Source organism: Trametes versicolor (genome assembly GCF_000271585.1).
Source record: "Trametes versicolor FP-101664 SS1 unplaced genomic scaffold TRAVEscaffold_4, whole genome shotgun sequence".
NCBI lineage: Eukaryota > Fungi > Basidiomycota > Agaricomycetes > Polyporales > Polyporaceae > Trametes > Trametes versicolor.
In genome coordinates, this window is record NW_007360324.1 from 1,276,671 (window position 1) to 1,303,093 (window position 26,423).

General features: G+C 57.9%; 12 protein-coding genes across 12 annotated transcripts; 4 read left to right on the forward strand and 8 right to left on the reverse strand.

The window, feature by feature from the left end:
• Positions 1-471: 471 nt before the first annotated feature.
• On the reverse strand, positions 472-2,020 carry TRAVEDRAFT_45669 (DEAD-domain-containing protein; the record flags this gene model as incomplete). Its single annotated transcript, XM_008038101.1, has 7 exons — positions 472-484; positions 546-588; positions 648-906; positions 967-1,717; positions 1,769-1,822; positions 1,883-1,948; positions 2,013-2,020. The coding sequence occupies 7 exons, from the start codon at positions 2,018-2,020 to the stop codon at positions 472-474; spliced, it is 1,194 nt and encodes a 397-aa protein (XP_008036292.1).
• Positions 2,021-2,286: 266 nt separating this feature from the next.
• TRAVEDRAFT_165208 (DUF382-domain-containing protein) lies at positions 2,287-4,550 on the forward strand. The gene is made up of 7 exons (XM_008038567.1): positions 2,287-2,481; positions 2,541-2,702; positions 2,756-3,276; positions 3,335-3,529; positions 3,584-3,695; positions 3,748-4,155; positions 4,217-4,550. Exons 1-7 carry the CDS (start codon positions 2,353-2,355, stop codon positions 4,439-4,441), a joined length of 1,752 nt encoding a protein of 583 aa, XP_008036758.1. The 5' UTR covers positions 2,287-2,352; the 3' UTR covers positions 4,442-4,550.
• A 207-nt stretch (positions 4,551-4,757) lies between these two features.
• Positions 4,758-7,653, forward strand: TRAVEDRAFT_36100 (2-isopropylmalate synthase; the record flags this gene model as incomplete). Its single annotated transcript, XM_008038005.1, has 5 exons — positions 4,758-4,768; positions 4,851-5,145; positions 5,448-5,837; positions 5,894-5,966; positions 6,020-7,653. 5 exons carry the CDS (start codon positions 4,758-4,760, stop codon positions 7,651-7,653), a joined length of 2,403 nt encoding a protein of 800 aa, XP_008036196.1.
• Positions 7,654-7,796: 143 nt separating this feature from the next.
• Positions 7,797-9,025, reverse strand: TRAVEDRAFT_45672 (uncharacterized protein; the record flags this gene model as incomplete). The annotated part of the gene is made up of 2 exons (XM_008038102.1): positions 7,797-8,155; positions 8,230-9,025. 2 exons carry the CDS (start codon positions 9,023-9,025, stop codon positions 7,797-7,799), a joined length of 1,155 nt encoding a protein of 384 aa, XP_008036293.1.
• A 1,535-nt stretch (positions 9,026-10,560) lies between these two features.
• On the reverse strand, positions 10,561-11,442 carry TRAVEDRAFT_19119 (uncharacterized protein; the record flags this gene model as incomplete). The annotated part of the gene is made up of 1 exon (XM_008037806.1): positions 10,561-11,442. One exon carries the CDS (start codon positions 11,440-11,442, stop codon positions 10,561-10,563), a length of 882 nt encoding a protein of 293 aa, XP_008035997.1.
• Positions 11,443-11,676: 234 nt separating this feature from the next.
• On the reverse strand, positions 11,677-13,175 carry TRAVEDRAFT_19120 (uncharacterized protein; the record flags this gene model as incomplete). The annotated part of the gene is made up of 3 exons (XM_008037807.1): positions 11,677-11,792; positions 12,010-12,354; positions 12,422-13,175. The coding sequence occupies 3 exons, from the start codon at positions 13,173-13,175 to the stop codon at positions 11,677-11,679; spliced, it is 1,215 nt and encodes a 404-aa protein (XP_008035998.1).
• A 412-nt stretch (positions 13,176-13,587) lies between these two features.
• On the reverse strand, positions 13,588-14,691 carry TRAVEDRAFT_45675 (uncharacterized protein; the record flags this gene model as incomplete). The annotated part of the gene is made up of 2 exons (XM_008038103.1): positions 13,588-13,886; positions 13,950-14,691. The coding sequence occupies 2 exons, from the start codon at positions 14,689-14,691 to the stop codon at positions 13,588-13,590; spliced, it is 1,041 nt and encodes a 346-aa protein (XP_008036294.1).
• Positions 14,692-16,422: 1,731 nt separating this feature from the next.
• TRAVEDRAFT_70818 (glutamate-tRNA ligase) lies at positions 16,423-19,245 on the reverse strand (the record flags this gene model as incomplete). The annotated part of the gene is made up of 8 exons (XM_008038568.1): positions 16,423-17,343; positions 17,403-17,675; positions 17,733-17,900; positions 17,953-18,320; positions 18,376-18,599; positions 18,654-18,767; positions 18,821-18,983; positions 19,036-19,245. 8 exons carry the CDS (start codon positions 19,243-19,245, stop codon positions 16,518-16,520), a joined length of 2,346 nt encoding a protein of 781 aa, XP_008036759.1. The 3' UTR covers positions 16,423-16,517.
• A 315-nt stretch (positions 19,246-19,560) lies between these two features.
• On the forward strand, positions 19,561-20,722 carry TRAVEDRAFT_165220 (Metallo-dependent phosphatase). The gene is made up of 5 exons (XM_008038569.1): positions 19,561-19,858; positions 19,915-19,936; positions 19,987-20,058; positions 20,113-20,241; positions 20,302-20,722. The coding sequence occupies exons 1-5, from the start codon at positions 19,578-19,580 to the stop codon at positions 20,644-20,646; spliced, it is 849 nt and encodes a 282-aa protein (XP_008036760.1). The 5' UTR covers positions 19,561-19,577; the 3' UTR covers positions 20,647-20,722.
• A 213-nt stretch (positions 20,723-20,935) lies between these two features.
• On the forward strand, positions 20,936-22,142 carry TRAVEDRAFT_45678 (uncharacterized protein; the record flags this gene model as incomplete). Its single annotated transcript, XM_008038104.1, has 2 exons — positions 20,936-21,677; positions 21,745-22,142. 2 exons carry the CDS (start codon positions 20,936-20,938, stop codon positions 22,140-22,142), a joined length of 1,140 nt encoding a protein of 379 aa, XP_008036295.1.
• A 538-nt stretch (positions 22,143-22,680) lies between these two features.
• TRAVEDRAFT_145817 (GroES-like protein) lies at positions 22,681-24,178 on the reverse strand. The gene is made up of 6 exons (XM_008038570.1): positions 24,140-24,178; positions 23,979-24,081; positions 23,648-23,903; positions 23,470-23,576; positions 23,097-23,408; positions 22,681-23,033 (listed from the first exon to the last, which is right to left on the reverse strand). The coding sequence occupies exons 1-6, from the start codon at positions 24,161-24,163 to the stop codon at positions 22,786-22,788; spliced, it is 1,050 nt and encodes a 349-aa protein (XP_008036761.1). The 5' UTR covers positions 24,164-24,178; the 3' UTR covers positions 22,681-22,785.
• A 283-nt stretch (positions 24,179-24,461) lies between these two features.
• On the reverse strand, positions 24,462-25,796 carry TRAVEDRAFT_28005 (uncharacterized protein). The gene is made up of 3 exons (XM_008037911.1): positions 25,182-25,796; positions 24,864-25,126; positions 24,462-24,804 (listed from the first exon to the last, which is right to left on the reverse strand). The coding sequence occupies exon 1, from the start codon at positions 25,643-25,645 to the stop codon at positions 25,331-25,333; it is 315 nt and encodes a 104-aa protein (XP_008036102.1). The 5' UTR covers positions 25,646-25,796; the 3' UTR covers positions 24,462-24,804; positions 24,864-25,126; positions 25,182-25,330.
• Between the last annotated feature and the right edge of the window lie 627 nt (positions 25,797-26,423).

Consider the following 26,423-nt stretch of genomic DNA (forward strand, 5'->3'; position numbering starts at 1 on the left):
ACCGCCCCCGTGCCTGGTCTGCGTCGCCCCATCCGTACCCCCGACGCCCACCATCACTGATGCGCATTTGCTTTTCCTTGCGAGACAGCCCGCCGCCGCACTCCTCTCAGTCCATCAGAATATGTATCTCATCATCGTAGCGTACTGCACACTCGGTATGTACATGCGGGGGGTCGTAGCGAACAAGAGCAGAATACCGCCACCGATCCATCGTACGGGGCTTTACAACAACAAAGACGGTCAAAGCTGGCGAGCTAGTCTCCTGGTGTCAGCGGCGGGCAATGGATGGCGCGGTGGCGAGCGGCGAGTGGCGAGCGGGGCGGTAGGACGATGAGTACGATCGATGCAATGAGGAGATGGTGGAGAGACGAGGCAAGACTGTGCGCTTTTGATCCGCAGGTGAGATCAGGGTGTCGATGATGGCGAGTGTGCGATGGTACAGACAGGAGGAGACAGGCGAATAAAAATCATCTAAATCAGGTCGCTGCAGAGGGTATCATTGCGTCAGCATCTCGTTTGCGCAGAAGTGATCGACCGGCACATACGCGACGTTAAGAGGCATTTCATCAATCTGGGTGTTGTAGAATTCTGTGCCAGGGTCGTCAGTTTCATTGCCTGCGCCTCAAATACCCGTCCAGTCAACTTACGTTCGATATCACGCAGCATCCGCACATCCTCCGTGGTGACGAAGTTGATGGCGACACCCTTCCGTCCGAAACGACCGCCACGACCGATACGATGAATGTAGTTCTCGCGGTTGGTGGGAAGGTCGTAGTTGATGACCAGGGACACCTGCTGCACGTCGATTCCACGCGCGAGCAGATCCGTGGTGATCAGCACACGCGAAGAGCCAGAACGGAACTCCTTCATCAGGAGCTCGCGCTGCTTCTGGTCCATGTCGCCGTGCTTCACACGTAATGTCAGACCGTGCTTCTCTCGCTTAACATCGAAAAGCATAAAACTCACCATGGCAGACACGGTGAACTCCCGCGAGTGCATCTTCTCCGTGAGCCAGTCGACCTTTCTCCTCGTGTTGCAGAAGATGACGGCCTGGGTGATCGTAACGGTCTCGTAAAGATCGCACAGCGTGTCCAGCTTCCACTCCTCCTTCTCGACAGCGATGTAGAACTGCTTGATACCCTCGAGGGTCAGCTCGTCGCGCTTGACGAGAATCCGAATGGGGTCACGCATGAACTTCTTGGTGACCTCCAGCACGTCGGCGGGCATGGTGGCCGACAGAAGGACGACCTGGGTATCCTGGGGGAGGAGCTGGAAGACCTCGTAGATCTGGTCCTTGAAACCGCGGGACAACATTTCGTCGGCCTCGTCGAGACAGAAGATCTTGATGTTGTCAGTGCGCAGCGCACGACGGTTGATCATGTCGAACACACGGCCGGGGGTACCGACGACGACCTGGACGCCCTCCTGGAGCTTGGCCATGTCCTCACGGACGTTCGTGCCGCCAACGCAAGCGTGGCACTCGATCTGCATGTAGTCGCCGAGGGCGATGACGACCTTTTGAATCTGCTGGGCGAGCTCACGGGTGGGCGCGAGGATGAGCGCCTGGGTGCCCTTGATGTTCGGGTCGAGCTTTTGGAGGATGGAAATCGAGAACGTCGCGGTCTTTCCGGTACCGGACTGGGCCTGCGCGATGACGTCGTGGCCCTTGATGACGGGGACAATGGCGCGCTGCTGGATAGCAGAGGGGCGCTCAAAACTGAGGTGGTCGTAAGGATCAAGGCGGGCATGCGGAGGGCGCTGCACTCACCCGTAGGCGTAGATACCACGGAGCAGCTCGGGCTTCAGCTCCATGTTGTCGAAGCTACACATCGCCCTGCATCAGCAGCTGCACTCGCATACAAGCCTTGCAAACTAGACTCACTTGTCGACGATCTGGTCCCAGTTGGACTCGATCTCATTCTCCTGGAGGTCCTGGAGGGATCCTTCGCTGTAGCGAAGCGATGATTCAGCTCCTCCTCTTCATCAAAAAGCTCTAATGAAATTCTACTAACGTAGCCATGTTGGAAATAGTCGGTTTTAGGGTCTTCCTGTCGTAAAAAGTCGACGAGTGGGTCGACTGAGGTGGTGGGGGTCGTTGAAGGGTAGATCGAGTGGTGGGGGTCGGAGACCTTGATTGCAGCAAAATTTGCTGTGTCCGACTCGCTCTCTTCCTCGTCCGGGCGGTGCCGAGAGATTCTGACTCCGACGGGCCGTCTTCCCCAGGCTGCCGGATTATGTCAGCAATTTGGTGCTCGCAAGCGTCGCGCTGCTGGTCGTTGTTCACGCAGACTTGCTCTCGTCCACGCCGCCACCGCTTCAGTCGCCTTTCTTGCTGTGACTCTAGCGTTCACTATGGCTACTCAAGTCGCGACTGCACCCGCCACGAACGGCATCCACACGAATGGCAAGATCAAGTCTAAGAACCAGCTTCGCCGACTGAAAGCCAAGCAGAAGAAGGCGGAGGAGAAATCCGTCAAGGAGGTGCGTTTCACATGCGCTCCTCGTATGTGGTGGCGGCATTAATCTGATAGTCTGTGTAGGAGGTCAATGGAGACCGCTCGCAGGAACCTGAGGTGAAGATGGAGGTGGACGAGCCTCAGAATTTCGAGTACGTATCTGAGCCGTTGGATATCAAAGACCCTGCCCTCGAAGCATTCTCCGACGTCTTTGCACGCTTTAAGCCTCCACCGGAGTCTACTCTGGTACGTTTCTTGCTCTCTGTGTACGCACTGAAAGGCCCTCATGTTCCTCACAGCAAACGCGAGATGGCGACCCGTCAAAAGGAGAGATCATCTACTCGGACGACGACATGGCGTCTGAGGGCGACTCAGACTCAGAGGAGAAGAAGCCGCTATCGAAGAAGAAAGCACGAAAGATGAATAGGCTCACCGTCGCCGAGCTCAAGCAGCTCGTGAAGAAGCCTGAAGTCGTAGAGTGGACCGATGTCACCGCGTCCGACCCCCGTCTCCTCCTCCACCTCAAGAGTTACCGCAATACGGTCCCCATCCCTGCCCACTGGAGCGCAAAGCGTGACTACTTGCAAGGCAAACGTGGTATTGAAAAGCCACCGTTCCAGCTCCCGTCGTACATTGCGGACACGGGCATTGCAACAATGCGCGATGCGATAAAGGAGAAGGAGGCCAACATGACCCTGAAGGCGAAGACGCGTGAGCGTGTTCAGCCCAAGATGGGCAAGGTCGACATCGACTACCAAAAGCTTCACGACGCGTTCTTCAAGTTCATGACGAAGCCTAATGTCACCGGCTTCGGAGAGATGTGAGTTTGGCATGCATGAGCGCCTCAGACAGAATCAAACTGATTGCGCGCCGTTCAGGTACTATGAGGGCAAGGAGTTTGAGACGCAACTGAAACATAAGCGTCCCGGTGAGCTCTCTCCTGAGCTCGTAGAAGCACTCTCCATCCCGCCACTTGCTCCGCCACCATGGTTGATCAGCATGCAGCGCTTCGGTCCACCGCCAAGCTACCCGACGCTGCGGATACCTGGGCTCAACGCTCCTATACCTGAGGGGTAAGCCCGGCTGAAATCATGTCAAGAACGGGAATCCTAATATGTGTATCACAGCGCTCAGTGGGGCTTCCACCCTGGTGGATGGGGTAAGCCTCCCCTCGACGAGTATAACCGACCACTTTACGGTGACGTCTTTGGTGTACTGCCCAAGAACACTGACGCAGATGTGAGTCTCACAGATCGAAAGATGTTGCACCGAAGCTTACGGTTTGTTTCAGATGGGTGAACCTGTTGACCGTACCCTGTGGGGTGAACTCGAACCCGAAGAGGAAGAGGAGGAGGAATCCGAAGAGGAGAGCGAAGAGGACGAGGACGAGGAGGAACAGCAAGAAACACCCGCAGGCGGTATGCAAACGCCGTCAGGTATGGAGACACCATCCGGCATGGCCAGTGTTGTTTCAACAGTTGCCGGTGGTCTGGAGACGCCCGACTTCCTGGAACTTCGCAAGAACTCTGCGCGGGCACCCTCAGAAGCCACGGACAGCGGGCCAAGATCGTTGTACCAGGTTGTCCCGGAGAAGCAGACATCAGTGCGGGGCCTCATGGGCAGCGAGCGTGGGTACGACGTCAGTGCTGTTGCCGGAAATGGCGCTATACCTGTCCTTGGAGACGAGCGGGGCACCAAGGTTAGTGCCGTCAGCCCCCTATTTTTGCGCGTACTTCTGTGTCTAACATTATCTCTCACAGCGGAGGCACAACGGTGTGGACGTCTCGATCGACGCCGCAGAGCTGGACGGCATGTCGACGGAGGATCTGCGTCGGAAGTACGACCAACACGCGCGCGGCAACGCAGGGGTCCCCGGTCAGAGAACGGAGGACTTCTCGGACATGATTGGGAAGGAGATGTCGAAGAGAAAGCAGAAGGCCGAAACCGACAGGGAGCGTCGGAAAGAGAAGGACTTCAAGTTCTGATCTTGCCTGCCTTTCGTCCTGCTTCCTGTGTTTTCCTGCTTCGTCCTGCGCTGTGTATGCTATTAGTCATATTGTACTTCTGTGAATGTAGTCGGCTTCGGGATTTTTTGCGAGCATCATCTTTCTGCTCAGAGTGGCTGGAGCTAAAGGAAAGGGGCTAGAAGTGGACATGACCGTCATGGCCATGACTCAATTAATTTGAAGCTCTGACTCGGACTCGCGAAAAGCTTGCGCTCTTATACGCAACTTCCATGCCACCCCGCGTCTGGTGATATACACTGCTTCCCCCACCACCCCCTCTATTTTACGACCAGCCATGCCGATGCTGTAAGTTTCATTTGAAGGCCGTGCAGCCGAGTCCTGGCAGTGATCGCGGCTACTGACCGCCTCTCTTTCGCCTCCCATGCAGCGCAAATCCCTCCATCAAGTACAAACCGTACACCCCGCTCGACCTTCCCAACCGCCAATGGCCTGGAAAGGTCAACCGTACGCCGCCCATCTGGCTGTCCACCGACCTGCGCGATGGAAACCAGGCCCTCGCGAACCCCATGACGGTCGCCCAAAAGACGGTCTTCTTTGACACCCTCGTCAAGTGTGGCTTCAAGGAGATCGAGATTGCGTACCCCGCTGCAAGTGATACGGACTTCAACTTCGTGCGCGGGTTGATTGAGCAGGGCAAGGTGCCCGATGATGTCTGGATCCAGGTTAGTCCTCAAATTCATTTTGTTTGCGGGCGTCATTGGCAGGAACGGGGTGCGCGAGACATGCGAGAGAAGCCCGTAAGCGTATGGAGATGCACTGTGTCAGCTGCGAAGGATGCAGATGGTATCTATGGTCTGCTTCGCGAAACACTGCGGGCTGACCCGTACCCCACAATACTGCATCCGCCACAGTGCACAAGACTTGAGTAGTTTTTGTCGCTTCTTCCCCTCTGATTAATGCGTTCGGACTCCACCTCCACCTCTCGAATTCATCGTAATGGACACTGAAAGAATGTTGAGCTCAGGTCCTCACCCCCGCACGAGAAGACCTCATCAAGCGCACCGTAGATGCCGTCGCAGGCTGCAAGCGGGCAATCATCCACATGTACAACGCGACATGTTGCACCTTCCGCGAAGTAGTGTTCCGCAATTCCAAGGAAGAAACCGTCAGACTGGCCGCCAAGCACACCGAGATCGTAAGGAAACTCACGGAGGAGTGCACAGCCAAGTATGGCACCCAGTTCCGCTACGAGTACAGCCCCGAGACGTTCTCCCAGACAGAGCCCGCGTTTGCGCTGGAGGTCTGCGAGGCCGTCAAGAAGGCGTGGGGCAAGGCAGGACTGGGCGACGAACGGATCATCTTCAACCTGCCTGCGACGGTCGAGATTGGGCCGCCCAACCACTACGCGGATTTGGTATGTTACCATCTATCAAGTTCTACGAAAGAACTTACTCTGAATATCATTTTCAGGTCGAGCACTTCTGCCGTAGTATCTCTGAACGGGAGAAGATTGTCATCAGTCTACACCCTCACAACGATCGCGGTAAGGGACCATCCTGGTTGTTCTCGACATCACTATCTGAACAGTTTTGCTAGGCACCAGTATTGCCGCAGCGGAGTTTGGCATCCTCGCCGGTGCAGACCGAGTCGAAGGCTGTCTGTTCGGCAATGGCGAGCGTACTGGCAACGTGGATCTCGTCAATCTCGCGCTGAACCTGTACACGCAAGGGGTCCACCCTAACGTCGACTTCAGCGACATCCAAGCCGTCATAGACGTCGTCACCGCTTGCAATGACCTCCCTGTCCATCCACGCCATCCCTACGCTGGCGAGCTCGTTTTCACCGCGTTCTCGGGATCCCACCAAGATGCCATCAAGAAGGGCTTCGAGGCGCAGCGCATCCGCCACCAGAAGGCGGAGCGCGACGGGGAGATGCAGTACTGGGACATCCCCTATCTTCCCATCGACCCCGCAGACCTCGGATGCAACTACGAGGCCGTTATCCGAGTCAACGCACAGTCGGGCAAGGGCGGTATTGCTTACCTCGTACAACATCACCTCGGCCTCGACATGCCGCGCAAAATGCAGGTCGCGTTCTACCAGGTCATCCAAGACATTGCAGATCGCGAGGCACGTGAAATGACTGTCGAGGACATCACCACCGCATTCCGGAGTACGTACCACTTCGGTGGCTCAGCATACGAGGGCAGACTGGTCCTCAAGTCGTACAAGATCTCGTCGGAGCCTACACCAGATAGCCTCAGCGACGAAGCCGCCGACGAGCGGAGACAGTTTGACGGGACTGTATCCGTTGACGGCGTCCTCCGCGTCATCCGTGGCGACGGTAACGGTCCCTTGTCTGCACTGCTGGACGCCCTCCGGACACACCTGGATATCGACCTGACGCTCCGCGAATACTCCGAACACACTATTGGCTCTGACCAGAGCGCCAAGGCCGCATCCTACGTCGAGATCGTTCCCCAGGGACCGGACGTCAAGCAGACCCGCCAGTCCGCCGAATCATGGTGGGGCGTTGGCGTCGACTCCGACATCGCTGGCTCCGGTCTGCGCGCAGTCCTCAGCGCGGCGAACAGCGCCATCGGCGACCGCCAGCTGCCCGAGCTCAAGCTCAGCGTTGGGTTCAACGCGAAGACGGGCCAGGCGGACGTCGCGTCCGCGATCCTCAACTCGCTGCAGCTCGAGCTCCCCCGCCGTCTGCAGGCGTCGTTCTTCGAGGTTGTGCAGCGCGCCGCTCGCGACCACGGCGGCGAGATCTCGTACGAAGCCCTCGTGGAGCTCTTCCGCGAGACGTATGGGTACTACGAGGAGGAAGGCCGCTTCGTGGTCAACAGCTTCAAGCTTGAGCACCTTCCTGAGACCGGGCGGGCGCGCCTGTCTGGGAACTTCATCCTCAACGGGAAGCCCGTCGCGCTCGAGGGTGAGGGCAACGGCCCGCTGTCCGCCACGGTCGAGGCTGTCAACCGCGGGCTGGACGGGAAGGTGTCAATCCGCGAGTACGCAGAGCACTCGATCGGCGAGGGCTCCGAGGTCAAGGCGGCGTCGTACGTCGAGATCGCGTACGAGGGCCCGGGAGGGAGCCCGAAGTGGGCCATGTGGGGTGTCGCGATCGACCACGACATCACCGCGTCGGGGTTGAAAGCGGTCCTGGCTGCCACCCGAGCAGTCGAAAATGCGGACAGGGCGGCGCAGGCCGCCGCTGAGCGGAAGTAAAACGACGCTGAAAGAAGGAGAAGGAATGTATACTGTATCTTTACTCGATGTGTCCAAACTAAAAACATCACGCGCCCCCTATGGCGCGATTGTACACCGTGACTTGCACCAACCGTATCGCGGCGAGATGGTTCTCGCTACCACTACTTCCACGGAGTCAGGTACTTCGGAGGACTGTCCCCTCGCTGGCTGAGATGTGCGTATTCCTCTGACGGGTTCTCCCAACCGCCTAGTCGGCCCTCGACCTGTGCGCCCCATTCCTCCCGTGCCTGTTGCGTCCATCGTTTGCTTACTGGCCCTCGACCTTTCGCAGGTGGTACGATGTATAGGGGCACTGCAGCCTGCGCTTGGGACCGCCATAGGGATGTCACGAATCGAAGGTAGTTCATGAGCGGGTTCCCACACCAGCCCAGACTTGGTGGCGCTTCCGGCTGGATGACGACCTGTTGCAAATGCTTGAACGGTAGTCGGCCCGCGTCCGAACGGCCAGAGGACGGATCGCCTACAGGATTGGACGAACAGTACACTGGTCAGCATGCGCGGTGACAACTCAGCCACTATCAAGCGGAGACTTACCAACGTATACAGCCTTGACGATGTCAACATACGGACTTGCCAGCTCGGATATGCGAAGGTGCGCCACGGAAGGCGCGTGCTTTGTCCACTTGCTGAGGTCCATCATCGCTCCTCCGGGATCCCCGCCACGCTCCAATTGCACCCAGGGCGCCTCCACAATGAGATGTAGACGCCTCACCGCGGGGAAGAGTGGATGGCTACCAGTGCTGTCGGCGAAGTCGATGAGATGCCTCCCCCCATCGATGACGGTGAGCTCCCGCAGTTGGGGGAACGTCACGTCGGCCGGCAGAGTCTCTTCCCCCTGCAGAATGGTGAGGGTTTCGAGGTCGGCCGCCACGGCGCGGATGAGTGCATCGACTAGGCCGAGAGAAAGCTCCTGGTCCTGCAACCGGAAAGGCTGGCAAGGCTGCGAATGGACCGCCTTTGTATCGTTATTGTGTTTGGTCCGAAAGATGGACCCTTCCGGAGAAGAGGGCGGGTCGGGTCTGGGGAGCCCGTCGAGTAACAGCGCTAGCTCCTCTAACCTCTCCTCTATACCGGCGGTCACGAGGAAGAGGTGACGGGCCCTGGGCTTGGTACCACATGGTCCGAGCATGGCCTGTTCGTCCTCAAGTCGATTGACGAGAAGCTGGAGCTTGCGCGGGGACCTGACCAGGGCGATGGAGTAGAAACGGAGCGGACGCGAGACTTCGCGGATATGTTTGGATACGAGTGAAAGCGCACAGCCTGTCCGTCCGCCGTCGGTGCAGGCGAAGGCGAAGACCGTAAGCATGAGTTCAGCCGGAAGTTTTTCCATGGTTGTTTTGGAAGCTATGAAGCTCGGGGGGCTGCTAAGTAGCAGTTGGAGTGCGGGGGTCACAGCGGAGGTCAGAGAAAGACGTATCTTTGTGTATATGGCCGCTGTCATGGTACTTATAGTTGCACAGTAGCCTGAGACACGAGACGGCGCCCGGCTGTTCCGATGTCGTGAAACCATGCTGCACATGACCAGGATGACCTCGTTAGGGTTATGCCAAGTCTACAAGCGGCACCGGGACGACGTGCACTACATAGACAAATCTTGATGATTGCGGTTTGGAGTTGTCTGTAGCCCGACATGAATGAAACGCTATGGACAGCAAGGTTATAAACTTCGAACAGACTCCGAGACTCGGAGGAAAGACCGCCGTCGGATCATGATCATCTACTATATGCGTGTTTTGCTTCTTTTCAGTGTAAGAGCCATACTGACAAGTGTTGTATCGTTAACGTCGAAAATTATGAGCATTAAGTGTCACGAGCACACTATCCCCGCTCCGAGCCCGGTGGCACTCGATTAACTCAACGTGAACTCCTGCAACTACAAACTTGAGTATACACCGGCAGGCTGGTACTGTCTAATGCAGTCAATTCGACAGTGATTACCAGTCTACTGTAACTTCCCGACCAAAGCGGCGGGTCACAGGTCACAACTACCCCCGCCGCCCCGCATTTGGGGGTCTGTCCCGCGTCACAGCGGCCTCCGCCGCTTTCCCCTGTGGTCCGGCGCCCGTCACACCCGCAAATGGCATTTTTGGCGGCCCTGCGGGGCCGCGCGCCGCTTTTCGTACCGGATGGTCACGGTCACCACCGGTCGCGCCGCTTTTTGGGCCGTGCCGCTTCGTATCCGGGCGGTCACACCCCAAACCCCCCGCCGGATTGGTCGGGAAGTTACAGTATTCGTGGAAAGCCTCGAATAGTTGGTTGGAGAGTATGATGCTAATTGGTCAAGTATAAAAGTACGTACATGAGAATGCCGGTAAGGGACGAAATATACAGACTTCATCGATCATACTTATATTCGTCTCGATTCCAAGAATTCGCGTGAGACCCTCCACATGCCGTGGCCCTGATGTGTACTGGGTAATGGTTCTATTGCAGTGCATTCAGTATCCTATAAGCACCTCGCCAATCTCTCACTCACCACTTGGCAACGAGAAGAGGGGGTAAGTTGGAAGCGCATCCCAACTGCAAAAACTCGGCGGGTCTGCTAGCGCATCTTGGAAGGAATCCGGAACCGCCTCGCCTGAATACTTGGTACGCAAAAGCCGTTCATCAACGGTCCACTGGGAGTCCAGCTCGCCTGTGCAGTTTACTTCGTCGACCCAAGGGCCGACCGATGGGATAATATATGTCGGGATGATAGCACGGTCGTGCGCCTTCCAGAGGTGACTGAATATTGCGCGGTGCCCACGCGTCGACCAACTTGAAGGCCATGTTGTAGGATTTATCCCGTGTGAGATTGCCTTGTGACCGGCTGCCTTCATAACTAGTAGCTTCAATTTCGGGAAGGGCAGCTTTGTGAAGGACTCTCTATCCGTCGGAGAGTGGTGTGTTCCTATTCGGTTGTTTACTCAGACTCAACATGACTCGGTACACTGGCATGAGCTGCAGACCTACCATTGAATTGTTCCAAGTTCCTTGAGCCGCGCGGTCCTTTTGAGTTCCTGGTAGCCCAAGAAGGTGCGCCTGGATGAAGACAGCGATCAGCAAGAGCCGAATGATCATAGTATTACTCCCTGAACCAAAAGCCTTACCATTGACCTTTGCCAAAATGTATGCACCAGCTTTAGTGGAGATTTGCGACACGTAGAGGTGCGTCACATTAGGGGCGTGATGTGCCCACCCCTCCACATCCGAGTTGAAGTCTCCTACATGGTGCAGTCGCTCCAGCGCGGGATAGAGCCTCACCCCCGGTTCGATGCCTTTCGCGACGGAGCTGAAGTGTTTCGGGCCCGCAACACAGTACAGCTCGCGCAAAGCGGGGAATTCCACTGCCGGCATAAGCTGCGCCAGATAGTACCCACAGACCGCCAGTGTCTCGAGGTGCGGTGCGGCGAGGCGGAGTATTGAGGATAGTAGTGCAAACCAAGGTTTGGCTATTTCCGCATGGTAAAGGGAGTTTCGTCCCCGTACTCCCTTCTGCCACAGCCGTGCCATGTCGACCAGGCGGATATGTCGCACTTTGGGGGCGTGTGCGGGGTCGTGAATAGCGTGTTCCTGCTCTAGAGCGGCCAGGAGTGGCATGATACGGGTGGCGTCGGCCCCAAGGCGGATTGAGTGGAAACGGAGTGGGAGCGCTACGGCGTTGTACTGCTTGCAGACGAGGGATAGCGAGCGTGCTGTGGCCTGTCCACCGTCCGTGCATGCCATAGTGAAGATTTCGGTCAGCAGCTCGACTGCGAGTTGATCCATGTTGGTGAGCTCCTTAGGAGTAGATGTCGTCCCTACGAACTGGGTTGGAGTGGTGGTGGTTGGGATTGAAATGGGTACTGCAGGTGGCTAAGATTTATAGGTCCGCCGACGTCCATCTGAGCGCCCAAGATGTCGTCGATTCACCCTGATGCGCCATTGTTCTCCACGTCTAAGCGAACTTCTCTATCGGGAGTCCTGTAAAATTTTTATCAGCTTTCAAGCCGCTAGAAATGTCTATAGACCCGTGCCGGGCTCTAGCACCGTCCGGGCAACCCCCTGGCTAGATCGCCATGGCCCGGGATCGCTCTGCAGTTGCGAGCCGTTCATCCTCTCTCTGGCGCGCCGGACCACTACGCAATATAGAGTAGACAATATTGATAAGTCTTGTCGTCAATTATACACCTTTGGATACAGGTAATAAATATCCTGCCCTGCTAATGCGTGCCGTGAGATGGATTGGCACTGGCAGCGCAACAATGGAGAACTCACCTACCGACCCATCCCACCGGTGTCAACCATGTACAGTCAGCCCTCGGGGACGGGCGGGCCACCACGGGGCTAGGTAACCCGGAGTCTCCTTCTCCTTGTATGCGCGGCGCGCATACTCGTTCTCGACGCCCCAACAGCCGACTCCGCCCTGCATCCGGTCCTCCCACTCCTCTCGGTCAACGTCCCCATACCACGCGCTCCCCGCGCCTGACCAGTCCCCCTCCATTTTGTCCTTTCCCGTGGGGAAGATATAGACGGGCACCGTCGCCTCGGCTTGCGACTCCCAGAGCGCGGCGACGACGCGCTCGTACCGCAGACGCGGCGTCCCATGGCAAAACCGTACCGACGGCGGCGGGGCGAGGTGAATGATCAGTGTTTGCAGCTTCTTGAAGGGTTGCTCCGCAGGTTGAGTCCCAGAGCAGTCTACATTGAGTAACCCACGAGACTGTCAGATAGCTGCACGACCGTGACTGAGGGTGAAGAGACAGACCGAAGAAAAGTTTGAAGCTTGTTACGTGCGTTCTATAGCCCACGCTAGAGACCGAGATATACGTGAGGCCCGGGGCGTGATACACCCAGTCATCACTCCGCTGTCCATCAGTACTCCGTCGCAGATGCAGGCGCGTGAGGGAAGGATATGCCCGCTGTGGCAGGAGCGATCTGGGGTTGCTCGACATGTGATACAACAGCGGGCTGCCGAGCGTGATCTCACGCAGTACAGGGAAAATGATTCCCGGATCCAATGGCTCCGCATCGCGTGTGATGTTCAATGGGAGGAATACGAGTGTCTCGAGCGTCGGTGCGATTGCGCGCAGCAAAGCAGAGACGAGCTCCGTGTACTCGGAGCGCGTACGTGGCGGTGCGGCATCGTCCTCGTCCTCGTCTTCGCGGCACTGTCCATGTCCAATGTCCTCTTCGCTGGGGGTGGCCCGGGTCTCCCCAGACACGGACGTGGACGAAGCTTGATCCAATGGGCTACCCTCTACGCGTTCTGTCCTTATGAACGCGTGACGCACTTTGGGTGCGGAAGTCGCTCCCAGAGCAGCGCGTTCTCGTTCAAACAGAACGAAAAACCGTTTGAGCTGGTCCGGCACACCAGTGAGGGCGACAGAGTGGAAGCGCAGCGGCCTGGAGACCTCGCGGAAGTGCTTGCACACTAGAGCGAGCGAGCATCCCGTGCGGCCCCCATCCGTGCACGCGAATGCGAAGATAGCCATGAGGAGCTCGACGGCAAGGCTTTCCATGGTGGGTGCTGCAACTGGACACGGGTGAGTTGATGGTGGTCGTGGATCAACCTCGTACTTACCAGGCGCCCATCCACATTATGTCAACTAACGATAACGTTGTTAGTCTGCAGCATATGATGCGAGTATGTGTTTTGTATCCATCATCGTGTATGCATATGGCGGCAGAGTCTAAGTCGCTACAGTGGAGGGCCAGCCTGAGAATAGAACAGGTTTAGATAGTTTCAATTGAACCAAACCAAATACTTAATCGCACCGGCCAAGACCGGCTGCCTAGTATCATACAGATCAAAAAACAGAGAGACGGCGTGAGATAGTCCAGATACGGAACGTGTAGGAATGTCCAGAGTGCAAAAGAGTGTACGAGATACAACAGCGTCCTTTCAGTGTTCGAATTTCATACTTTCGCCGGTCACGCCCGCGGCGGCCCAATCGCCCAGCATCCCGGGAGCCCCTCAATCCGCGCGATCCACAGCCTGCGTAGGTTCACTATACACTCCTTGGGCGCGTCAAGCCCCTGGTGCGGGCGAGCCTTGATCATGGGCGGCAAGACTTCCAGCGGCGCCTTGACGCGCTCGGGGAGGTCGTGCAGGTACAGCTGGAACTGGTGGTAGCATGCCTCGGATACGCTCGTGCCTGGAGGGGGCGGCGGGTGGGGTAGAATGATCACTTGCTGCAGGTTCGGGAAGTACTCGTTCGTGGATGCATCGCCTGCAGGTACAACGATGTGAGTACCGCGGATAAAACAGGGTGATTGGCTCGCGAGACACTCACTGATGACCTCCTCCAGCGTCTCTACCGTCGAGCGTGGCCAGAAGTCGAGGCGCGAGACCCGCAGATGCGTGAGCGCGGGTGCATGCCTTGCCCAGTTTATGAAGTTAACGTCTTTGCAGTTCGGCGTGAGGATGTGATGCAGGCGCTGCAGCGCAGGGTACAGCGGCGCGCCCTCCTCGTCCGCCAGGGCAAACGGGAGGAAGCTCGGGTCGCCTCCGATGCACGTCAGCTCGCGCAGGCGCGGGAAGCTGCAGCGCACAGCAGCCGTGCTCCGCCAGCGTGACTGGTTGAGCGCGAGCGAGTGCAGGTCTGGGGAGACCTCGCGCATGAGCATCGGGATCACGCGGTTGTACTGCTCGTCGAGGTTAACCTGCGCGGAGCGCCAGCTCTGCGTGCGCCGCTGCAGCGCGGCGAGGAACTCCGCGCGCGAGGTTGGTGGCTTTGCAGGCGCGACGGCCATGGGCATGCCCGAGTGGCCCTCGCCGTTCTCGTCGTAAGAGAGCCAGAGGTGGCGGACGCGGGGGAGCATGTCTGGGGCGCGCGCACGTTCCTGTTGGTAGGCATGGAGGAACTGCTCGATCTTTGTGGGCGAGCTGAAGAGGGCGACGGAGAAGAAGCGGGCTGGGCGGGAGAGGGCGCGGACGCGCTTGGAAACGAGCGCGAGCGAGCAGCCGGTCTGGCCGCCGTCACTGCAGGCATATAGGAAGATCTCGGTGAGTAGTTCGACTGCTAGCTTGTCCATGGTGGGGGTGCAGTGGATGCAATGAGGAGGGCGCCGACGGTGCAGCGACTTTGAGGCGGGAGCCATGTCCTAAGTATATCCCGGCTAGGCGGTCAATCACAGTGCAATGTGCAGTGCAGCCATGAAGATCAGCTTGGGATCCGCCAGCCTGGGCTGCGTTCACACTGCGTGCTGCGCGCTGGGGGCGGGCGGGACCAGTCATGCGCAGACAAAGTAAGCTCGATCGTCATGCACGCTGTTGGCGGAAGCACAGTTAGGTGGGCGCACAGGATCGCAGCACGCACTTGATGAGGGCCATCTGCGAAGAAGCCATACTGTGCGAGAGCACTGGGCGACGCGGAGATAGAACCCGACACTTAATCAAACTTGGCCCTACTTGGGGGTGGGAACACTGACGGTCGCATGAGCGGCGAGCACGTCGTCGCCATGGGCGTCAGCAACGTCTCGCGTGCGATAGACATGCATAGGAGATGAAGCCGAAACGTGTAGTGCTGGACAGGCAGACAGATTTCGCACTGGCTGCGAGAGATGGTGGAAGAGGGCGAGAGTTGGGAACAGAGAGAGGACGTAACGAGCGCTCTACAGCTGCCGCTCTTCTCCTTACACAGCCATTCTCAACAAGGAACGGGCCGGGAGAAAGTTTGGTCCTCCCTCTCTTCCAACCACGATGAAAATCACCACTTCGCCAGTATCATCAACGTCCTGAGCTTCGCTATGCAGATGAAGCATACAACTAAGGATTGGCTGGCCTCCGACCGACGTGCTCTCCGTCCACATCACCGCCCAAGATGCCGACCGATGGTTCGTGGGCAACATCCATCATGACTTCCATCGCGAATCTCGCCACTGACTGTCAGCAGGGCGCGCTCCAGGGCCCGGCTTGCTTTCGACCATACATTTGCCGACGCCGGGACATTGCATCCACTGCCAGTCGAATAGGACGTCGCACGAACCTTCCACAGACACGGCATGATGCCGTCCTCTTCAAATCGGCTCGCCCTAACCTGTGCACGCAGCGCCAGGACATGAACATTGCATCCGTTGAAAAATTGAGAAGGTTACTGGGGCATCCGCTTTCGCTGAATCACCACCTACAGAACAACCACGGGTCGACGATATGATCACAGCCCCACCGCATTGTCCGAAGAAAGCGTGTTCGTCGTCTTGCCATCCTCGCAAACGGGCGTAGAAGCCAGTTTTGTCAAGTGCTCCCGCACTACGAATCATGCAGTAAGTTGGCCGCAACCGCGCGCTCATACCTGCCTTCTAGTTGATACATAGCAGCTACAGATATAGAAGGCGCGCGGCGGCATGGCACCGCCATCCTTCGACCACAATACGTTCAACAACATGTCTACGTCTGCGATCCCAACCCATCGCGTATATTTTAGCGTGTAGCGGCCGGCCTCATCGGTCGACTTGGCAGCGCTCCTGCCCAAGTTATCATGCTTTGGACACAGCCTGCCTGTACGCAATCGTTACACGCTCACACACCGACAATATGATTTGCACTGGATTTTACGCCGCTGTCGGCTCCATGCAGCCTCTCGACAACAACAACCTGGTGCATATGCTCGATGTTGTCAGCGTTATGTAAGTCTTTGCCAAAATGTACCTGCCCTTCGCCCTCTACCCCCTGGCAATGCTGCCGACACCTCGTCAGGCAGCATTCTGGTGTGTTTGCGCTCCCCTGCTTCCTTCGTTTTGCGCCATTCTGCCCGTCGTGCACCAACCATCGACAACGGGAACATTCTACAGATATCACATACACCCAGAGCATTTCTACAGTACATTTACTATGGTTTCCTTCTGGCCCCAATCACCCCCTACGCGCTCTCGGGCTTCACGCCATACACGCTCTGCACCTTGTACATCTTCGTGTCTGCCGGCGTCGGGACCTCCCCCTCCCCATACACCACGCCCACCTTGTACATCTTCGTGTCCACTGGCGTCTCCAGTGACGACAACTGCCCGCGCTGCTCGTCCGCTTCCGCCTTCTGGGCCGGCGCCCCCACGGGCGTCGCTGCCCCCTTGGGTACGGGCGTCGCCGCGCCTGTCTGTGGCGCGGCCTTGCTTGCAATGCTCGCCGCGCGCCCATCCGGAATGCGGATGAACTCCAGCCGGCCGTCCTCCTTGCTGACGCCGTCGAAGATGTAGTACCCCTTGCGCTCGAATTGGATGATGTCGCTCTTCACAAGCGTGCGCACGTTCGCGTCTGCCCGCGCGAGCTCGCGGAACTCGGTAACGGGCGTGACGAAGTCTTTCACCGCGTCCGCCTCCTCGAGCTTCTTCTTCGTGATGAGGTAGTCGTAGTCGAGCAGCGTGACGTCGATGAGTGGTGCGGCGGATGTTGGCTGCGCGAGCCAGGTGATCTTCTTCTTCGTCTTGCGGAAGTCGCCCGCGAGGTGCAGGTCGAGCTCGAGCCCGGTGATGATGCCCGACGCGTCAACGGTCTTGGACCGCACGATCGCATTACCCCAGTCCATGAGCGTGAACTCCTCGTTGTCCTCGAGCGAGATCGCGTCCTCCTGCTCAATGAAGATTTGCGACGAGTACACCGTCTGCTTCTCGCCGACCTCAGGGTTCTTCTTATGTTTCGGCAGGCTCTTAATTTCTGCCGTCTCAGGGCCGCCCTTGACCGTCACGGGCACGCTATTGATTATCGCCGTCAGTCTGCCAGCTAAACCACAACGATTGGCAGGCAGACTCACATGTTCGTCTCTGATAGGGCCCAGAAGCGGGGCGCGACAGGGTCGATGACCTTCTTGTTCAGCGTCCAGAGCGAGTCCCACTCGAGCGAGACGACCGCCTGCGAGGGGCCTTGCGCGAGCATGAATTGACGGAGCGCCTCGATGGTGAGGCCGCGGCGGCGGATGCCGCGCACGGTCGGGAAGCGGGGGTCGTCCCACCCCCGCACGAGGCCGGTGTCTACGAACCAGTGCAACTTGCGCTTGGACAGGAGCGTGTAGATGAAGTTCAGACGACTATAAGGGTAGTATCGTAAGGGCGTGATCGTGATATGGTGTAGCGACGATGGTTACCTGAAGTCCCAGATGTTGACTGGGCGGAGGTTGAGCGCCTCGATCATCCAGTGGTACTGGGGATTGCGGTCGCGGTACTCGTTCGTACGCAGAGCATGCGTCACACCCTCGAGCGAGTCGACGATGGGGCAGGCGAAGTCGTACGTTGGATACACCTTCCACTTGTCACTAGTGAATTCGTGTCAGCACGCTATCATAAGATCTCGATGTCGTCTCATACCCAGTGCGATGATGGGGGAGCAGGTTCGTGCGGAAAATAACAGGGTCGCGCAGAGCCTTATTCGGGTTGTCCACGCTCATCTTCGCGCGCAGGCACCACCGGATGCCCTCGGCGGAGCCGGTGGTCATCTCAGCGAAATGCTTCAGGTTGTCCTCGACGCTGTCGTCGCGGTGCTTGGACGCGATGCCGTCCCAGCGCTCCTTGCGCATCTGCTCCTGCTCGGTGTCGTCCGCATAGGCTTTGCCGGACTTGATGGCCTGGAGCGCGTAATTATAAAGTTCCTCGAAGTAGTCGGACGTATGTGTGATCCTGTCCCCATGGACGTCGAGAAGCGCGAGATCCTCGAGAATGGTCTCCTCGAACTCGGTCTGTGTGGCGAACATAAGTGGATGTATACAACATACGTCGAGGACCAGTACTCACCCTCTCTTTGCTGGGGTTCGTGTCGTCGAAACGGATGATCATCTTGCCCTTGTACATCTTTGCGAAGTATTGGTTCAACATAGCGGCCTTCGCATGTCCGATGTGCAAGTAACCGGAGGGCTCAGGAGGGAAACGCGTAACGACCTGACCCTCCTTCGCATCTTGCAGACCAAGTGCAAACGACGCAGCAGTCTTATTATTACGAGCCTTCGCAGACTTAGCCTCTAGATTGCTCATCATGAGCCACAGATCGGTTGCTTTATGGATTTCAAACGCACCGGTCAGACCAGCGATTGCTAGCTGTGTAGACTCAAGCGACTCGAGGTGGTTGAACCAGCGAAGAAGATGAGGGTGCTTGTTGTTCTTGAGCAGACCGACAATCTTCACGCTACCTAAAGTGTATATTAGTATTGAGAGTTAGCAGTCCTTTGGGGTATAGCGAGACCTTTCAGCGCTCCCCAGACGATCCACTCGGCAGCCGTGATATCGTGCCCAACGAGGAACGTGCGGTACGCGAGATGGTCATCGAGAGAGTCGAGCGCGGCAGTGATCTCCGGAAACGCGGTCACTGTAGGGAGGGTCTTTGCCAAAGCAAAGTATGCGGCAGTCTGTGGTGGGTGTGTCGGTAAGCTGAGCTGTTTGCCACCAATTCATGCGCACTTTTGCACTGTCGTCGGCAAGGCCGCCAGCCTTGGCTAGAGCCTGCACAATCTCATCCTCTGCGGTGATCTGGGATCCGTCAATTTCGAGGGTGACACCCTTGGCGGCGGTGTCGAAGTTCAATGTAGCCTTGCTGGTATATGTGGAGATGGCGGCCGCTGCCCATGGGAAGGGCGATGCAGCCGGCGTGAGCGTGAGGACGCCAGACATGGTGGTAATGAGGAAAGAGGCTCGCGTGCAGAATTTGCAGACACTGCACGAGATGACTCTCGATCGAGATCTGGATGTAAGTGCTGCGGTGTTCGGAGTCTCGTCTACGCCGTATACGGATGGGGCAAGCGGACCGACGACACCGCCCATGCTGTCGTTTGCCATGTGCTCATCGTGTGCGCCCGAGTCCCTGTCTCTCACCGGACAGACGGATACAGTGCATTGCGATGTGCACCGCCCACTTCTAAGCCAGGTATCCGTATTGACAGCCTGCATAGCCCCCTCGTCTATTCTCGTACAAAATGCAGCGGTGAAGTTCTTCAAGCGCCACAATGGACTCTGCTCTAGTCGCCGACCTGCTCAACGAACCAATCCCTGCTCCTCCTACAGGCAGGGCAGTCGTACACGACAAGTACGATCTTACTCGTGTTCCGAAGCATCCTGGAGAAGGCTGGACCCGCTTCGTCTGCATCTCAGACACCCACTCACATGTTTTCCATGTCCCTCCTGGTGACGTGCTGCTTCATGCTGGCGACCTCTGCAGACATGGCACGCTCAAAGACCTCGAGGGTACCCTGAACTGGCTCAAGGGACTTCCTCATCTCGCTAAATAGTCAGTGATCACTCTCTTCCCAACTTGAGCCACAGTTTTGCTAATACTGTCGAAAGTTTCATGGCAGGCAACCACGACGTATGCTTCCCTACTTGATCTCAATGCCTGCTTCTCAACGGCACATACAGTTATGTTTAGACAAGCAGTACGAAGACGGTGGTAGCTTGAGTACATTCAAGCCGTATGGCCTGCGAGGCAAGGTCAGTGGCGGGTATTTTCTCCGCTTGCAAGGCTCGCATCTAATTGTGTTCTAGGATGTCGCGACGGCACGCAAGTTGGTTCACAGTTACCCTTGCCGCAAAGCGGGGATGCATTACCTCGAACACAATACCGCCACATATACCGCCAAAAGTGGTAAGACGTATACAATTTATGGTTCACCTGTTCGTGCCCTCTCTGTGCTCGCGATCTCAGCGCCCATGACTCATTCGCTTTCTGTACAGGCGGCTCCGTTCTATTCCATCGGCGCCTTCCAGTACGTCGCGGAGGACGCCGAGGCCATCTACGCCCGCATTCCGCCCTCTGTCGACATCCTCATGACCCATACGCCCTCCCATGGAGTCTGCGACCTGACCAAGCGCGGCAAGCACGCCGGGTGCCCCAAGCTGGCAGAACGCCTCGCTCACGACGACCTGAAGAGCTGTAGGTTACACCTCTGCGGGCACATACACGAAGCCCACGGCGTCGCCGTTGTCGGTCAGAGCGAGCAGAATCCGGACGGGAGGATTCATGTCAATGCGGCTCTGCCGGTCACGCCGCTACCCATCATCATTGACCTCAAAGACTGACGTATACCCGCCTGGTGGACGCGCTGATCAACGATATTTGTACATATATACGCTCGTATACCCCTTCAACCTCGATCTTTAGCTCCGAATGGCTTAAAGTTCGCAGCCCGTAGGAGACTTGCTCAGCAGCCAGGTGACCCTTATATACCAAGATTTGCGCAGTGCACAGTGTTTCGATCCAGGCTAACAACGTTATCATTGATTGACATAATCCAGACGGGCGCCTGGTAAGTACGAGGTTGTTCCACGACCACCATCAACTCACCCGTGTCCAGTTACAGCACGCACCATGGAGAGCCTCGCCGTCGAGCTCCTCATGGCTATCTTCGCATTCGCGTGCACGGATGGGGGCCGCACGGGATGCTCGCTCGCTCTAGTGTGCAAGCATTTCCGCGAGGTCTCCAGGCCGCTGCGCTTCCACTCTGTCGCCCTCACGGGTGCGCCGGACCAGCTCAAACGGTTCTTCGTTCTGTTCGAGCGAGAACGCGCTGATCTGGGGTCGACTTCCGCATCCAAAGTGCGCCACGCGTTCATCAGGACAGTACGCCTGAAGGCCCTGCCGTTGGATCAAGCTTCGTCCACGTCCGTGTCCGGGGAGACCACCCCCAGCGAAGAGGACGTCGAACACGGACATGGTTGCGAAGACGACGATGATGTCGCAGCGCCGCGTACGCGCTTCGAGTACACTGAGCTCCTCTCTGCTTTGCTGCGCGCAATCGCACCGACGCTCGAGACACTCGTCTTCCTTCCATTGAACATCACGCGCGACGTGGAGCCATTGGATCCGGGGATAGTTTTCCCTGTATTGCATGAGCTCACGCTCGGGAGCCCGCTGTTGTATTACACGTCCAATAACCCCACGCCCCCCTTGCCACAGCGGGCGTATCCCTCCCTCACGCGCCTGCATCTACGGTCAAGTATCCACGGACAACGAAGTGATGACTGGGTGTATCACGCCCCAGGCCTCACCCATATCTCGGTCTCTAGCGTGGGCTATAGAACGCACGTACCAAGCTTCAAACTTTTCTTCGGTCTGTCACCTTACTCTCAGTCACGATCGCACAGCTATCTGACAGTCTCGTGGTTGAATTAATGTAGACAGATCTGCGACTAGACCGGAGGAGCAGCCCTTCAAAAAGCTACAAACGCTGATCATTCACCTCTTCCAACCGCCATCTGTACGGTTCTGTCACGGTACGCCGCTCCTGCGGTACGAGCGCATGGTCGCCGAACTGTGGGAGTCGCAAGCCGAGGCGATGGTACCCGTGTATATCTTCCCTCCGAAAATGGAGGGGGATTGGTCGGACGCGGGGGGCGCATGGTACGGGGACGTTGACCGAGAGGCGTGGGAGGACCGCATGCAGGGTGGAGAAGGCTGTTGGGGCGTCGAGAGTGAGTATGCACGCAGCGCATACAAGGCAAAGGAGGCGCCGGGTTACCTAGCCCCTTGGTGGCCTACCCGCCCCCGACCCCGAGGGCTGAGTGTACATGGTTGATACCGAGTGGATGGGTCGGAAGGTGAGTTCTCCATTGTTGCGCTGCCAGTGCCAATCCATCTCATCGCACGCACTGGCAATGTACTAATGTTTTTGCACAGTGGGAATTCTCGAGGAAGGCGTCATGTTTAGAGGAAACGCGGGGAAGGAACACCAAGCCAGGCGGCGGTTTGCTCATCGAAACACCCGGACACACAACGGTGTGGATACAGACGCGAGAGGCGAGTGTTGTTCGCTATCGAAGCCTAACTCAGTCCGGTGCGCAGTTTCCGATACTAGTACGACTGTAAAGACGCTCTTGTCGAAGTTGTATCTAATACGCTCTCTTGTACCGTGGACATTCCCTCATGTTGCCTCTCCGGACCAGTATACAGACGGTCAGCCACACCCTCTTTGTTCGACATTAATGATAGGTCTGGGGAGCCAGAAGGTTCGCACTTGTTTGCTTCCCAGGCTACCGCTCCATTGTACACATAGCTAGACCGCGCCGTCATATGCATGCACGACACTTGATACTTCTTACACACACTGGCATATCATTTCGGCATACTCATACAGGTTCCCGTGCCCTCCCTTTGACCCAACCTACCAAGCATGACGCATCCAACCACAGAGATGATGGCAACCATCCCACAACCCGCACTCAAATCCTGTACACGATCTTCTCCGCGCTCACATTACCCTCGCGCATATACTGGAACCCCTCCGGGATCGCCGCGAGCCCACCCTCGAAGAACTTGATCGGGAGCGGCCTGATCTGCCCCGCCTTCACCAGCCCCGGGACCTTCGTTAAGAAGTGCTCCATGTGCGCCCTGTCCTCCGGCCGCACGGGGTGGTCTGCGGTCGGCCCAAAGCTGAACGCGCGCCCGAGGGCCCAGTACAGCAACGTGTCTGCAGAGGCCCGTGAGCGAAAACGTCCGTGGCCGTCAGAATGGGAGGGGGTGCGCGACTCACAGATGCGCTCGACGTCCGTCCTGTCCGTCACGTCCGGAATGATGTTTATGATATGCACCACTTTCCCGCCTCCCGGTGCGATGACGGCCGTGCTCAGAGCCTGCGCCTCGCGCGTGCCGATCGTGTCGAGTGCCGCACGGATCTTGTCGCCCGTCGCGTCTTTGAGCTTCGCCGCCGCATCGACGTCGCGGTAGTCGAACACTGCGGAGGCGCCGAGCGAGCGTACGAGGTCGAAGTTGCGTGGGGAGGCGGTCGTGGCGACTTTGTACCCCGAGATCACGCCGAGCTGGATAGCAAATTGCCCGACGGCCGCTGCAAGGGCGAGAGTGTGGTAAGCCAAGGTCCAATAGGGGATAACAGGGTGAGGACATACAGCTTCCGCCGTGCACGTAGAGCCACACGTCCTCGCTCGTCTTCTCCGGGGGCTCAACCAGGGCAAGGCGCGTGGGGTGGTACAACGCCTGCACCGCCGTCCAGAACCTAGCATCACCACACATGCATTCAGCACGACAAGCCTCATCCAAACATCACCAAAAGAATCCCGGACGTACGCGCATCCCAACGTCGCAGCCTCCTCGTGCGAGAACGTGCCCTCGGGGACGGGCCACACGAGCGCCGCGGGCGTGCGCACGTACTCCGCAAACGCGCCGTAGTCCGCAAACGTCCCGCCCATCACGAAGCCCGCGACCTGTGCGCCGACGCGCAGGTCCGGGTGCGCGGCGGCGGCGGCGGGCCCGATCTGCACTATGGTCCCGGAGAAGTCGCACCCGGAGACCGTGCCGGGCTTCGCGCGGCCGGAGTCGATGACTGTAGGTGGGGGTGGGGTGCGTGAGTTTGGGTGGAGATGGAGGTGGTGGACGGGCAGGTGCATGGGGGACGTACATTTGTGGTCGGTAGGGTTCTGCGCGACGGCGACGACTTTGACGAGCACGTCGTCTGCGCCGACTTCGGGCACTGGGTGGTCCTGTACCGCGACCTTGCCATCCTGTATGCGGAATGGTGGACGTAAGCGCGCGATCGTGTAATGTTCGCAGCGAACCTACCCCAAGTGCAACCAGCGCCTTCATGACCTTCGGAATTTCGACCGAGTGTGCCATATTTACGTCGTAAGCTGAGAGCGTACTGCGATCTTCACGTCAGCTTCAAGGACTCGTAATAGCGATACTCAGAGTTTGTGCTTTAAAGCGTATGACTGCAGCAGCGAGATGGTTCCGGTTTAGGCTGCGGGAATTCCCAGGACCTTAAATCCACCATCGACGTGCTCAGTCAGCCACAGACGTTGGCGCAACCATGAGCATTGCGACATAGATGACAAATCCATGACGAATGTGGGTCCGGTAGTAGTATGTTTGAGTGACCTAGATTAAACCGAGCAGTGCCATGTAGTACACAGGCTGACCATGGCCGCGCCGCCCAATTGAGAAGCTATCTTGAGAGGTAGGTGGCTCCTTTAGGGTACCGGATGCTTATAAACATGAGAAGTGTGAACGTGATTCTTTGGAGTCGCGCTCGCGAGGGGAATTCCGGGCGATAATGCGGCCACTGAGCGGTACAGCATCGCAGGCAAGAGCTTTCTTTCTCGAGCAAGCTCAGTCCCGCTGCGGGCCGCACGCGCGTCCGCACGCACGACTAAACTCACGCAGACAGAACGCATCAGCGCCATTGGCAGCCCAGCCAGCCCGAACACTTCCGAGCGCGTTCCGCACACCTCGGTACCAAGTCAGCATCCCACCCCGAACCCAATGCCACAATCCCGATAGGACTCACTCAGTCATTCCTCGAGGGCATAGCACGTACGCCCGTCTACCTCCATCCGGGGTCCACACGTCCGGAAGTATTCCCGTCACCGCGGAGGGCGCCACGACGTGCGGCGGCGCGCACAACGCTCACCTGCTCCAGACTGAGATCCCCCACACCCCACGCAAGATCGAGGCACGCCCTCTAACGCCACAACGAGACGTACCCCGCGCGGGGCACCTCCCGCGCTGACACTCACGGCTGACACGTAGGTCGCCGAACGTCTTGTGTACCTGAGCGGCGAAGTCAGTGCTGATACCCTCGAGGCCAAATGTGTGAGATACTCACGTTATGCTCCAGCGCGCCGCGCAGCCTAGCCGTCCTTGGTAAGAAGGCCTGCTGATACTCGCGCGGGCGGTGGCGTCCCGGTGTAGTCAAGCAGCGTACGATATCGCACTGCGGCCCGCGGGAACACGACGGGGATTACTCTGCGACTCTCACCGGCACATCCTGGCGCCTGCGGTACACCTCGGCGCAGTACAGAACACCGCGGAGGAGTGGTGCAGACAATACGCCGGCCTCGAGGCGTGCTGGGAGTTCAGTAGCGGCTCACTCGGGTTGCCCGAAATCGCAAGTTCCGGGCTTCGCACAGCGACAGGGGGTTCGCAGAGGTCTGAGCGCGGACGTCGGGCCTGTGGGAATCCGGCGGTCGCGAAGCGACAATGCGACAGAGCAGCTGAGATGGTGAAGCTGCAGCGGCCTGAAGCTGGAGGCTGGAAGCGCTGCGGGCGCAGAGCCTGAGACGTCCGCATCCGGGCGCTCGGGCGCCCCAGCCGGAATGAGCTGCTGCGGCGCGCTGTGTTCCTGTAGAGTTGGAGAGATGCTATGGCAAAGAGCACCCCGGTAGCTTGAAGAATTGGGTTCCGCGCGTCGGAGGGCACGATAGCGTGCTTTGGGGTCGGCGTTGTGGATGGGGCGAAGAAGGTCGAGGAAGGCGGGCTTGGAGAGGCGGCGGGGATTCGTGTACTTTAGTACGCCTTGAGGCTTGCCAGGGCCGGAGAGGCTCCCGGAAGGAGATGGCTTGGGTTGTTCAGGTGCTCGGGGACGTGCGATAGCTTGAGGTTCTTGAATAGGTGAATGCGGTAGTAGTGTGCACGGGGTGCTCGGGAGGTTGATTGAGGCGGAGATGAAGCAAATATTGGTCTGCGTCGAGTAATCTAGCATGGGTAGAAGCTTCGAGTGAGTGCAAAGCCGTTTACTGGTGACCTCATGTGGCGGGTCGAGCAACCCCTTAACCCATGCTGCGATAGGGAAGGTGGAAGTACGTTGGGGATTATTAGGATTATACCGACTCCACTTTCTAGGCAAGCATTTAGCATTCGGAAGGGCCTAGACCGGCATAGAGCTTAAGAGTGCGTGTGCGTCGTCAGAGAGGTGCGAGATGTGTGGCCGAGATCGCCCCGGTATGGTGTTGGCGTAGACGTTGACGTCAGAGCGAGAGAGGTGATGAAGAGCGTGGTGAGTGCGGTGGCGGGGTCATCGGACCTGGAAGATAAACGTGGAGGACGCACGGCGGCGAGAGAGGCAACA

What these genes read in the sequence shown, in the direction of transcription:
- TRAVEDRAFT_165208 (XM_008038567.1), top strand. Translation starts at nt 2,353, where the DNA reads ATGGCTACTCAAGTCGCGACTGCACCCGCCACGAACGGCATCCACACG. An exon ending in CTCCACCGGAGTCTACTCTG is followed by an intron (nt 2,703 to 2,755) that starts GTACGTTTCTTG and finishes TGTTCCTCACAG; the next exon opens with CAAACGCGAGATGGCGACCC. An exon ending in GTCACCGGCTTCGGAGAGAT is followed by an intron (nt 3,277 to 3,334) that starts GTGAGTTTGGCA and finishes CGCGCCGTTCAG; the next exon opens with GTACTATGAGGGCAAGGAGT.
- TRAVEDRAFT_165220 (XM_008038569.1), top strand. Translation starts at nt 19,578, where the DNA reads ATGGACTCTGCTCTAGTCGCCGACCTGCTCAACGAACCAATCCCTGCT. An exon ending in CGTATGGCCTGCGAGGCAAG is followed by an intron (nt 20,059 to 20,112) that starts GTCAGTGGCGGG and finishes ATTGTGTTCTAG; the next exon opens with GATGTCGCGACGGCACGCAA. An exon ending in ATACAATTTATGGTTCACCT is followed by an intron (nt 20,242 to 20,301) that starts GTTCGTGCCCTC and finishes CTTTCTGTACAG; the next exon opens with GCGGCTCCGTTCTATTCCAT.
- TRAVEDRAFT_145817 (XM_008038570.1), bottom strand. Translation starts at nt 24,163, where the DNA reads ATGAAGGCGCTGGTTGCACTTGGG. An exon ending in AGGCGCTGGTTGCACTTGGG is followed by an intron (nt 24,082 to 24,139) that starts GTAGGTTCGCTG and finishes TTCCGCATACAG; the next exon opens with GATGGCAAGGTCGCGGTACA. An exon ending in CTACGTGCACGGCGGAAGCT is followed by an intron (nt 23,409 to 23,469) that starts GTATGTCCTCAC and finishes TCGCCCTTGCAG; the next exon opens with CGGCCGTCGGGCAATTTGCT.
- TRAVEDRAFT_28005 (XM_008037911.1), bottom strand. Translation starts at nt 25,645, where the DNA reads ATGCGGACGTCTCAGGCTCTGCGCCCGCAGCGCTTCCAGCCTCCAGCT.